The 12,269-nt window shown below is 36.9% G+C and overlaps 1 protein-coding gene across 7 annotated transcripts in view; it reads left to right on the top strand.

The window, feature by feature from the left end:
* SMARCA2 (SWI/SNF related, matrix associated, actin dependent regulator of chromatin, subfamily a, member 2) overlaps window positions 1-11,619 on the top strand; it is a 120,543-nt gene extending 108,924 nt beyond the window's left edge. For all 7 annotated transcript variants that reach the window (XM_030005659.2, XM_030005658.2, XM_030005661.2 and 4 more), the window contains 5 exons: window positions 5,201-5,306; window positions 6,108-6,209; window positions 8,668-8,800; window positions 9,923-10,065; window positions 10,708-11,619. In XM_030005659.2, the coding sequence (XP_029861519.1) occupies window positions 5,201-5,306; window positions 6,108-6,209; window positions 8,668-8,800; window positions 9,923-10,065; window positions 10,708-10,743 (520 nt within the window). In that variant the 3' untranslated portion in view covers window positions 10,744-11,619. The remainder of the gene's footprint in view (window positions 1-5,200; window positions 5,307-6,107; window positions 6,210-8,667; window positions 8,801-9,922; window positions 10,066-10,707) is intronic.
* Window positions 11,620-12,269: the final 650 nt, after the last annotated feature.

Here is a 12,269-nt window from a genome sequence, read left to right as displayed (position 1 = left end):
AGAATGATACTTCATACCTTGTAATCCTTCAGCTTCCCTACAAATCCACTGTCCTCTTCTGCCTTGCATCAGAGTTTGGTGTTTCCTGTCTAGGTGCCAGTTTGATGGTACTGCTAGTTTCATTAGCTTTGTTCAGATAGCAACAGCTGACTTCAAGAGTCCTAGGACGCTGATGGCTCTATTACATACAGTGATTTTCATTTGTGATGTACCTGCTCTCTGCTCTGTTCGTGAGATGTAAAGTAAGGACTTGCATGGTGTACAGGTTAACTTCATAAAGCCTCTTCCCCATAGCAGGTCACTGTTGACCACATCTTAATAAAGCTGACAAAAAAAATTGGAGGGTGGGGTGGTTGTGCCCCGTGCATGTTTCCTGCTTGGCAAGAGACTTACCCTGTCTGTGCTGCTTAGCATTTTGATCACTGCATTGTTAAAGCCAAAATGTTTAAATTCATGCCCATAGTATTCTAATTTTGACAGGACATAGCTCAGGGAGAGAGCATTTTTCTCTGTATGTGAAATGGATTTTATTCAGACTATTTCCAGCTGTTTTCTCAAGTTGCCACTTTTTAACTGTTGTAAAATGGTGAGTAATGTAATTAGCCATTACTAATCTAACTAGTAATTAATTATGCCAACTGGTACTCTTGAGTATTCAAACACACAAAGCAAATAATTCGTGTTTATAGCCAGGCCAAAGTTATGGAGAACATAGCCATGTGTCAAAACCGGGAATTATATTTTTAAGTATTTTTACCCACTTCTATTTCAATGATGGGGACAGGTCCACCATGTATTACTGCAGTCAGTTCCAAAAAGGAAGAACCATTAAGTACATTTAATGAAGATGAATCATCTCCCTACATAGCTGGGTTACTGTTGGAAGTTGTTAAATACAGCGGAACCACCTGGCTATGTAAGCTCTTTTAATTCTCCTCCCACACATGCGCTGTTTTTTTAAAGAGCATCCTTGTGAGTTGCATTTGATTAGGAGTTGTAATTTGCATGCCGTGGTTCTGGTTGTGAGTGCTCTGACTAGGGCAAGTGTGTAGGACTCTTCTATCCATGCTAAATTGAATTTCAGTATTTATTAAAAGTGTGAAATTTGCTAGAAATACGAGAACGTTTTGCAGTTTCAGCTTCATAGTTTTCTCTCCTTTTGATTCCAAAGGAGAAAGGGTGTTGAAAGGAGTAATACTTTTGACAGGTCAGTGGCGGCTTGCTTCTGGCCACATACTGCCAGGGAAAACATACAAAAAGGAGCCTTGTACAAATGAGGCCTAATTGTTCTTGCATTTAATTCCACTGAAGATAATACTGGCTAAATGGGTGGAAATACATGTTTGTATGCACCTTGTAAGCAGTTTGACAAAAATGAGAGAGAATCAGAAACATTGAGCACAAATATTTTTCTAAGCAAAAATATTTTTAAAATCAGCAGTATTTCTTAATGATTTTTAACTCACACAGCGTGCAAGTATTTTTTATGTGAGCACACAGGACTAGCATGTTGAGCTGATGCAGTAGCAGTGAGTTGTCACTCACAGTTCTTTCACAGTCGGGTCTTTTAATTTATTCTGGTCCTTCTTCCCTTCAGCACGTATCCTGCTAGTTGCTAGGCAACCGTAAGTGATTTTTACTGCACATGATTTTTATGTGGTAGTTGTTGTGGTTATTATTTTCTAATTACAAAAGTGGGGACAGAGATTAAAATCAGAGTTGCATTAATAATTACTAATTTTCTCCTGTTTTATCCACAGCACAGCCATTTGAGATTATGTAAGAAAAGATCACAGTAATTTACAGTATAGATGCATATATACAAAGGGAGCAGAAGATAATATTTCTTTGTGAGAGGATGTTCTATAAAAATGATAGAACAGAAGAAGCTGTTATTGATCTGAGTAGACAAAATCAGGCACTAGTCTTCTGTCTGTTGCATATTTCATGCCCTTAATGCTTTTCTTTCACGGCCTTAAATGATTCTCAGTAATTAATTATATCAAGCAAAAGCTTGAACGTTTGCTATGGCGTTCTTAGTTTAATAGCGTGTGTGGAAAAAATCACAGTTGGCTAGATTTATATCTTGAAAATAGGATATTGCTGTTTAATAATTTACTACTGTTATATTTTTAATATAAAATACAATATGGGGTGGGGGTGTGTATGTAAAAAGAGAAAAAAATCGATCAAAATTAGATTATTAGTAGCTATTCCCTTTATACTTAAATCATTCTATTTGTTGTTAGACTCTGAAGCGTAGTTGAAGCAACACCAGCATCAGTGCTTTAGTAATTTTTCTGAAATAGATATTTCTGATAAAACATAGCTGCTGAACTTTAAAACACGGCAATGATAACTCAGTCCTTCTGCATAGCAAATCCAGATTCACACTGCACAAAGTTTTGAAAGCAACTTTTCACACTTCTTAAAGGATTAGCTTACATCTATAGTGTATGTCAGTATATTGTACAGATTTATTAACATAACTTTATTAAGTTTGTGAAGTCAAGCATACAGAAAAATAGGTTATAACAGAAAAAAGGTGGAAACCTAATGTGATTCCCTCAGGAAGATACATTACAGTATGCTGTCTAATGGCATGACAGTGTACAGCTTTGCTTTGCTTGTCCACAGGACCAGTGCCTTGCATATACAAGGTGGGCACCGATCACTTAATGAATGGCTGAACTCCCCTTGGGCTTCTTTATAATGCTCATAAGGAGTCTGAATGTTTTGCAGATACAGAACTTTTTTCACAACATTTTATTCTCATTTTACAAATGGGGAATAGAAATCTAAATTTTAAAGGCACCATTTGGGCACCAGAGATCTGATTTCTCAGGGTACTTAGTGTTCTATAGGTCCAGAAAAAATTTCGTTGATCTCAGTTGCAACTGTGAGCACTCAACACTTCTTTTTATTAACGAAAAAAAAATACAGTCCTCATTTGCAAAGAAGTAGGAACACCTGTTAATTTAGTCAGTTGTGTAGTGTGTACTTAATGCATTGCTTTTCCTCATATTGTTTCCAGTTTCTCTTTGAGAGGGCAGTCTGAGATGAAGACAGGTTCTGTCATATGCCATGACATAGTCGCTCACATAGATCATTAACAAGATTGGTGCCTTTAAATCCATAGTATAAAGACCTCCTACTCTGACAGGGGAAGTATGAAAGTAATTAATTTGTCTCTATGGTGTGAATCAGTACCAAAGGAGGTGGGAGGTGCGGTTTCACAATTATTTGCTGGCAGGAGAAAAATAGTAAGACTTGGGATGACAATTATCTGGTCATTTTCTGATTTCCTCTATTTCAGTAACAGAGTGCTTCCCAAATAAATTAGATCTGTTGGGTGAAATTTCTAGTAACTGCCTGGAGTGTGAGGTGCAGGTGGTCTGTTGGCGTATCTACCCCAACAGCTGGATGGGGTAGATAGACTTCACTCTCACCTTTCCCTGACAGAGATGCACGGGACACCGCCTTGTCTCACCGTGCAGCAGCAGCAGCACCCAGAAGTGCATTCATGCATGTGCCATAATCTTGCTGTAATCCAGGAGGCAGCCTGGCAGTTTTTGCTAAGCAGTCAAGGGAAACGGCTTCTACTGCTGCAAGTCAGACAAAAGTCAGGATGAGACAGAGGCTTTTGGTTTCTAGGTTTGCATTGGATGGAAAAATACTCTAGCTGCCAGTTGGCACCCAGGATATTGGTTGAACAACACTGATTAGCAGGCTGTGATTAGAACGTTTACATTATTGTCCTCTCTGATGCAAGGTATATAAGGAGCAGCAGTGTCCCAGGACTAAACCGAGAACAGTAAGAAATGTTGGATAAGGTAAGCAGCAGCTGCTTAGGAAATGAGGAAATTCTGTTTATTCCTACTTGTTCATTGGTCTATCAGGTCCATAACAAAACTAGTATCTCCTCAAATTCTCTTGCTATTTCAGGCATTTAGAAATGCCTAAGATATAGTAGGCATTCATGACTTTCATAAAGGGCAGAGCTGTTCTGTGCTTTTTATCATCCTTATCCTCCATGGCAGAATTGCCTCAGTTAACCTTCGATCCAGTATTAGTTTAATGTGTCTGATAAGATCCCACACCACTGTGGAGGGTGACCGCAAGAGAGAAGCTCAGGTGGAGACCAGGACTTTGCAGCCTTCTTGCCCAGTTCCTGTGAAGGTTTGGTATCCCTGAGTTGCCATCTGAAGATGCAGATGAGAAAACAGGACCTTTTTGGAGTACCTGTGAGAGACGGAAGCATGTGAATGTGGGCTGGGAAATACTTGTGAATGCTATGTGCAGTGAATTGCAGTTCCTCTCAGCAGAGCTTTTTTTTCTGCTGTTTTGACTGTGAGAAAAATGACATGCACACAGGAAAAAAAAAAAAAAAAGACTAAATCCCTAAGCGCCATCAACACGTTTCCTCTCCAGGTGACTTATAGCCATGTATTACAAGGTTAAAAAAACCCTGCAATTTGGAAGTGTTAAAATAGCTATTAATAAAGGATGAACAATGGGAAATCTGGAAATCTTAGAAATTCTGAACACCTGTAAGTGATAGCCGATGTTCCTAGAGGATGAAAGGTTTTTAGATAACCTATGACTTCAGTTCAGATGACTAAAGAAGTACAAATGGCAGCAGTGATTTTCAATACAGTTACAATGATCTTCCCAGAAACCTAACAGTCATTTATGGAAGTTAATAATTTTTTGTTGTTGTAACATCTAGTTAGTCTGATAGCAGTCAGCTTCTGATGTAGTGGAAATCAGTATGAACAAATGGTTTGCTGTGACGAGGAGTTAGAAAACAACTATAAAATGACCAAGAAGAAGATAAACTTCTAGTGACAGGAGGGACACTTCCTAAAAATTATAAAACAAAACTGAGAAAAGGGTATGACTGTACTTGGCAAACAACTACGGAATTCAGATTCAAATCCTGATCCTGCTTCCATAAAGCCTTCTACACATATGGTCCTATAATGATGGTGACAAGCACAGCACAAACGGTATGTTTTAAATTGTAAATTAATTCTCCGTACCAAATTAAAAAATCAGAGCAGGTTTCAATTTCTAATTCTTTGAAGAAAAAATTGTGATTTTTTTTTTTTCCTTACAATTAGATGGTATATGCATGTTTATGTATTTTGTGAGAAAGTTGTAGTAATTCTTTGCGTTATGGGTTTGTTTTTCTCAACAGTTCAGGACGGCAGCTAAGTGAAGTCTTCATTCAGCTCCCATCTAGGAAAGAATTACCTGAGTATTATGAATTGATTAGGAAGCCAGTGGACTTCAAAAAGATAAAGGTAAGAATGTTGAGATTCCTCCATTTCTTTTTGTTACACAGAAGGGTGACCATAAAGTCATCAGTAAAATTACAACATGAATATTGCATGTACCTGTATTTGCGGCTTACATTGCAAACATTGTTACACACCGTGTTAGGAATTTTGTTTAGTGTATATTGCAGTATATCACTGTAATTTCAAAGTCAAATCAAAATGTAGCAGTGTGACATGAATGACACTTTCAGAGGTGATATCTCAGTGTCTTTTTTGCAAATTGCACCTAATTGTGAATCTGTAAGCACATCCTTGGTAAAAACACGGTGTTTGCAAAGGCTTAATGGTATAGGGGAATATAGTCATCCCTAAACCAGCATCACATCTTGGAACAGCCAGGTCAGATCCAAACACAGTTTGGCAATTGGTGTTTATGCAGCTTGTTGCACGTTAGGTTATGTCATAACTCTATGACTTTCATTCATGCCATATCTTATTTTGTTTCTGTGCTAGAAAGAAGAAACTGGAACTCGTTTTACCAAAGGAGCTCCATTTCTGTTGCTTTTGTCCCTTCCAGTTGACACAGCAATTGCTTATTTTTTGCTCTATTACCGTGGTGTATTTTTTCGAGTAATATGTTAACAATACATTTTAAGACTTTGTTTGTTTTAAACAGACACTTGTCTTGATGCTTAGGTAGAGTTTTTAAAGAGAAAGCTTTTAATGTGTTGAAATCAAATATTAATTCAGTGTCCTGTCTGCTGTTTTTCTTTCTGCACCACCGGCCATCCATACTTCTCTTCATTTCCTCAACAAATCCAACAGGAAAGAATTCGCAACCATAAATATCGGAGTCTTGGAGACTTGGAGAAAGATGTCATGCTACTGTGTCACAATGCTCAGACATTCAATTTGGAGGGCTCACAGGTCTGAATGAATCACTTTGTGTTAAACATACAGGTTTCCCCTCCTAATGTTTTCAGTGCTTGTGGATTATTACCTGATGTATATAAACCCTGTGTTTTAATTCTTACTCTGAATAGAAAAAAATGCCCAGATTCTTAGAATCATCCAGATTTCACTGGACACAGCTGCAGTGTGTGCATGCAGAGAAATTGGTTTTGACTGTAATTCTGAGATCAGTTTTTTCTTATCTGTGTGTAGTTTAGAGCTGTTGTAAGACTACTTGAATCTATGGTAAAAGGCAGTATGTGTAGAGTGATATGTCAGCTTGGGTTTACCACAGTGGATGATAGAAGGAGCAGATGTAACAGGACAGTTTAGGACAGGAAGTTGGAAATACTTCGTAGGAAACTCTTCATTTCTGCTGAAGGAGGACACAAATTCAAGGTTTGTCCACCTGTAAAGCTTTGTGTATGAAGCTTTACACTCTCTGAATGCTCTGGTAATTTATTTTTTTTTTAATGTTGAAAGTTCAGTGTCCATTTTAAGAGACAGATTAATAAATCCCAGATGAGTCTCAGAGGTTTAGAAGGCAAAATCTGTTCATCTCAAACAGAAGTTTCACACACATGAAAATGCTCAGTGCTATGAATTCAGAACAGGACACTGACACAAAAGGAGAGACTGCAAAATCTCGATGACAGATAAGAAAGTTGTTTCACAATACAGTGAAACATACTCTTGGATAATTATTTTTATAGATGAGGTCCAAGTAGTGTGATGCAAACACAATATAAATTGAAACAGAGAACATGAAGACAACTCCTGCGATGTGGAAGAGGAAAAAAATTATGTTCAGAGAAACCTAAGTAAAAGTAAGCTGAAGGCTGATGCTGCCAATACTAATGCATCCTTCAAATCCCTAAACATTACTGATGACCCTTAGCTAAACTGGGGAGTTTATACTCAAATTTGAGAACTAAAAATTAAAATGAGCATGCAGTTAATTATGAAGGATTGTTGAATACAGCTCATCATTTTGTGATTATTTTTGCTATCTAGAGACAGAAAACGTTTTCTGTAATATGTACATGTGGTATTTTTACTGTCTTCAGTTATATGGAAACAAACTATAAATAAAGCAGCTAAAAAAATAATTTAATAAGAAAATTAATGATTATAGGAAGTGTTGGACAAAATTTTGCTACATGTCCGAGTGTAAATTGCCAGTTTACTGCTTAGTCACACAGCAGTAAAACAGCTATAAATATCTAATGATAACAAATGCAAAAAAAAAAAAAAAAAAAGTGAAGGAAAGCTAATACCAAAAAGTATCACTAAGACTTTAGAAAATGGTAAAAGTTGATAGAGGAGGTAAAAAGATGCAAAGGAAAATCAGTAGCTAAATGGGAAAAATAATGAAATTATTCTCATCAGAATGACTCAAGTTGCCAATGGGAAACTGGTCTCTTGTTAGGCAGAGGTGGTAGAACTGACAGGAATAATCATGAGTGGGTAGAAATGTCCAGTTAATGTTGCTGCTTCTGTTTGGAAATAACCTAAGCTGTATCAGAGTGTTGCAGTATTATTTTCCATTCCAATGTACCAACATTAACTCCTAGAGGTAGTATTACTTTTTGTAGCATGAAGCCCAAAAAATTCATACATAAGGTTTTTTTAGGTTTCTTTCTGGTAAGTTCTCATACTATTCATTTTGATTTCCAGTGAATGGGAGGACACTTCTGCAGTCCTCCAGTTTTTAAGGCTACCTCATGTTATTTGTAGTAGTTCAGGTCCACCTTTGCTCTGACATGCAAGTTCACTTCAGTAAACTAGATTATTTGCATATGCACCCAAACCCAAGAGGCTAATTCAGGCAGTTTTTTAAGTACACAGTGACTTCAAGTGAAATTCTACATGGTTATTCTGTTAGTATGATGCATGCTGCTTTTCCTTGGAGCAAAGCAGTTTCATCGGAGCTGGAACCTTATGAGGGGTTTTCAGGGAGAGACAGACTTCATGTTTTGAGCCTTTTGTCCCCAGTGCAACCTCAGCAATTTGAAAAGTTTTTCATGTTCTAATGGTCAAATGAAACACAGACATGTAAGGCATTAAAAATAGTATGTGTCTATTGAAACAGAAGATTTGTCGTGAATGTTGTCATCTGTCATGAAGTTCTGTTGTCTAATGAAAATACCTTATAGTTCCTGTGATAATAAAAATAAGAAAAATGCTCTAACTGGACATTTTAGATGTAATACATTTTAAGAGATGTATTTTTATGGCTCACTATTGACAAATTCCTTCATTTAGAGCGTGAAAAATTAATGTTGGCATTTCTTGTAAAATTCATTCAACAAGCATTGTTACTCAGTGTTTGAAAAGGCAATATACTCTGTGGGTTTGCATTGGAAATTGAGGTCTATGCTGTGAATTCTTGATACTGCTTGACTTCTGACGTAGGTTTATATTCATACTGTAGATCTATGAGGATTCCATTGTTCTTCAATCTGTGTTCAAAAGTGCACGACAGAAGATTGCCAAAGAAGAAGAAAGTGAAGATGAAAGCAATGATGACGAAGATGATGATGAAGAAGAAGAATCAGAATCAGAATGTGAGTCCCCTGCTAAATACTGAAAAGAAAGTACATCTGGGGGTAGAAGGGGAGGTTTTACAGTTTCTGCATGGCAACTGATTGTAAGGTTCTATTTTCCATTGGTCAAAGTAACTTCTTACTAAGTTTGCTGCTTTGGCTGTTAACGTTCAGCTTAAGTCTTTTGGCTGTACGTTCTGGCTATACCTCTTAGAGTATAGAAAACTATTTTTAAGCAAGAAACAAATCACAGAGGTACTTTGTGGAAGCAGATCTGGCTGGTCATGAGTGTTTATAAAACCTTCTGGTCCTGTTCATGTTATTTGTAAATAGAAGTGCCTGGAAAGGCTAGAGACAGTCTTTATCCATGGGTGGTCAACCTTCAGGCATGGTGTGACATACAAAACTCATCATGTGGTTAAGAACCAGAAGATGTTGCGAATATTCTTCAGTGCCCCTAAGTGAAACTGCTTGTTTCGGAAGCAGGAGGTGACACTCTTTCAGTCCCTGCAGACTTGGAAACATGATACAGTGGAAAAGAGGGATCCCTTCATTCCACTTTCTGCAACCCAGTACATCTACATATATTCTCGAGCTACCCCATTTGTCTGGTTACAGAAACTGTAGCATTCTGCCCTGAGCTACTCTTTCAAGTACTTCAGGTGGATGTGCAAAGCATGCAACTGTAGCAGTTCATTTGGAAATGAGTGGATATTCTGGAATCAGGAATTCAACAAGTTCTTCGGAAGGATGTCAACTCAAAATTTGCCAGTCACTTCCACATAGCATTTCTGTAGTTTAAAGTACAAAAATTGTATAAAGGAAGAAAATATTTGTAGATGTGTATCTTCTCACAGGACCATATACTACCTGTAGACACCATGCATTCTGAGAATGAAAAGAAGATGCACATGGTCAACTTAAAGTTATTCTTTATACTTTAATACAAATTATTGTTAAAACTATCAAGAATTACAGAAATAAAAGCAAATACCTCTGCTTCATTGTTCCACAGTCCAGATAAAGAACATAGGGGAGTATCTTTTCAGGCTGCTACCAGACGTGAATTTCTGTGAACAGAGACAGCATTTAAAAGTTGATAAGTGAAAGTTACATTCAGTTATGCTGTTCAACTTTTTGCAGCAAAATCAGTGAAAGTCAAAATCAAGCTAAATAAGAAGGATGAAAAAAGTCGGGAGAAAGGAAAAGGCAAGAAGAGGCAAAGCCGAGCAAAAGCCAAGCCTGTCGTGAGTGATGATGATAGTGATGAGGATCAAGATGAAAATGTAAGTTTTGTTCACTAAGACTGTGGAAGTGGTTGCAGTGATTGCGTCTCTACCCTGTCCTGCTTGCTGTCAGAATTCTCAACTATTCATGCTTAAGCACATTTTTAATCTGTATTGATCATCTTGAGAGAATTGGGCAGGGGTGTTAACTGTATATGGGTGTGCTTATGAGATCTGGTCCCAGTGCTGAAAGACAAGAAGTGTAAGAAGTTTGGAGCTTATTTCTTGGAGCTGTCCCTACTTTCATTCAACCTTTAAACTTCATGGTCTGTTTGCTTTTGTCCACAGATACAAAACTCATAGCTTGATTTTTTTTTGTTGTTGTTTTTTGTGGTGGGTGCTTCTACTATTGCAACAAATGAAAACAGACCTCTTCCCAGTTGTTTTTAAATGTCTGGGTGGAATGAAAGATCTGGTGTTTCCTGACTCTGTGTCTTTCCTTCTCTCAAGAAGTCTACAGCGATTAAATGAAATGTCATGAAAGAGAAATGTTAGATAATATAGTACCTTTCTTAAGGCTATCTTGATTTGTCAGTTTGTCAACTTTCTTCCTTTTACTTTCTTTTTTTTTTCCTTCTTTAACAAATTCCATAGAACAGCTGGCAAAGAATTTCTGACTTGTCTTGTGTCTCTTACCTCTAGGACCAGTCGGAAGCAAGCGGAAGTGATGATGAGTGATCCATAGGGTTTATTTTCTTGGCAGAACTGACCCCTTCCCCTTCTCTTCTCCCTTCTCCTATTTTACACCCAGTGAATTCATTTTGTCAAATAGACATTGGGTTGTTTCTGTATTCTCATTCTCTATAAATTAGCTTTAGGATAGTGCCAGACAAACATATGATATCATGGTGTAAAAAAAGGAAAAAAATGTAACATATTGTGACCAAATGGGCCTCAAAAGATTTAAAAACAACAAAAAAAAAGCTTTTGATGGAAAATGTGGGTTGATAGTATATTTCTATGGGCTGGTTTTAACTTGGTAATGGTTTGATTGTGCCTGGTTTTATCATTTGATAGGATGTTTTTCAGTGGCATCAGAAAGACAAAAAAAAAAAAAAAGTCTTTTGTAGCATTGATAACCAGGAGAAGCCATTAAAAGCCACTGGTTATTTTATTTTTCATCAGGCAGTTTTCAAAGTTTTTATTTGTTCTGTATTGATTTTTTACACTGTGGTACATATATGCAACTTTGTTTAATAGCTTATAAATGTACAGTAGTTAGCGTTCATCCACCTTGTCCCATATACATTTTTCCACTTTACGCTTGATGATCTTCAAAAAAATGCTTTTTGAATTGTATCAAATTTATGTCTACTGTAAACTTTGCTTAACTTTTTTTTCTCCTTGATTAAAAAAGTTGGGTTAAAAAAATGCTATTGAATATTGCAATCTATATAGTGTAATGGATGGCTTCTTTCATCAGACTGATCTTCTATGTTACCAATGTGGATTATCACCTTTTCCCTAAAGTGTACTTAATCTTTGCTTTCTTTGCACAATGTCTTTGGTTGCAAGTCATAAGCCTGAGGCAAATAAAATTCCAGTAATTTTGAAGAATGTGGTGTTGGTGCTTTCCTAATAAAGCGATAATTTAGCTCAATAGATGCGGCGTTGTGTTATGAGTTCCACTATAAAGGGATGAGAGGGCAGGAATGTCTCCTGTAGAGGGGTCCACTGTGGTCTGTCCTTAATGTAGAATAAGAACTTATTCAAATACCACAGAAGTATCATTGGAGACGGAGAGAATAATAAAATTGAAGTAATAAAATAATACGTTGAAGTAAAAGTGAAGTTCATTACCTAATTACAATTGAAGTGATTAAGCAATAAAATAAACATTTCTTTTTCTTTCAGGAAATGTATGTCTATAGGCCTCAGTGGGCATGAATACAATTAGTTATGCGGGCAGTCAGCCCACCTATAAGTCAGTTTATTTTAAGTATTATCTTGAGGTATCAGGGTTGCGATGCACTAAGATGTGGTAGCGTAAACATTTGAACTACATACCTCCAGTTAATGTTACTACTCTGGAAAATCAAAGCTTCTTAGATTTGAACATGTATTGAGTAGAAGATGTGCAAGCCTAGGAGTTGATTTGTAAACTGAACATTTCTTTGTTACCTGAACTGTGTGTTTCTCTGTATGTGTCTACATCACATCTCTTTATAGTGCCCTGCAGTATGTTAACCACTTCAGATTTTTCT

Source organism: Aquila chrysaetos, chromosome Z (assembly GCF_900496995.4).
Source record: "Aquila chrysaetos chrysaetos chromosome Z, bAquChr1.4, whole genome shotgun sequence".
Taxonomy (NCBI): domain Eukaryota; kingdom Metazoa; phylum Chordata; class Aves; order Accipitriformes; family Accipitridae; genus Aquila; species Aquila chrysaetos.
Note: the sequence above shows the minus strand (reverse complement) of the source record. Positions and strands in the feature narration are given on the sequence as shown.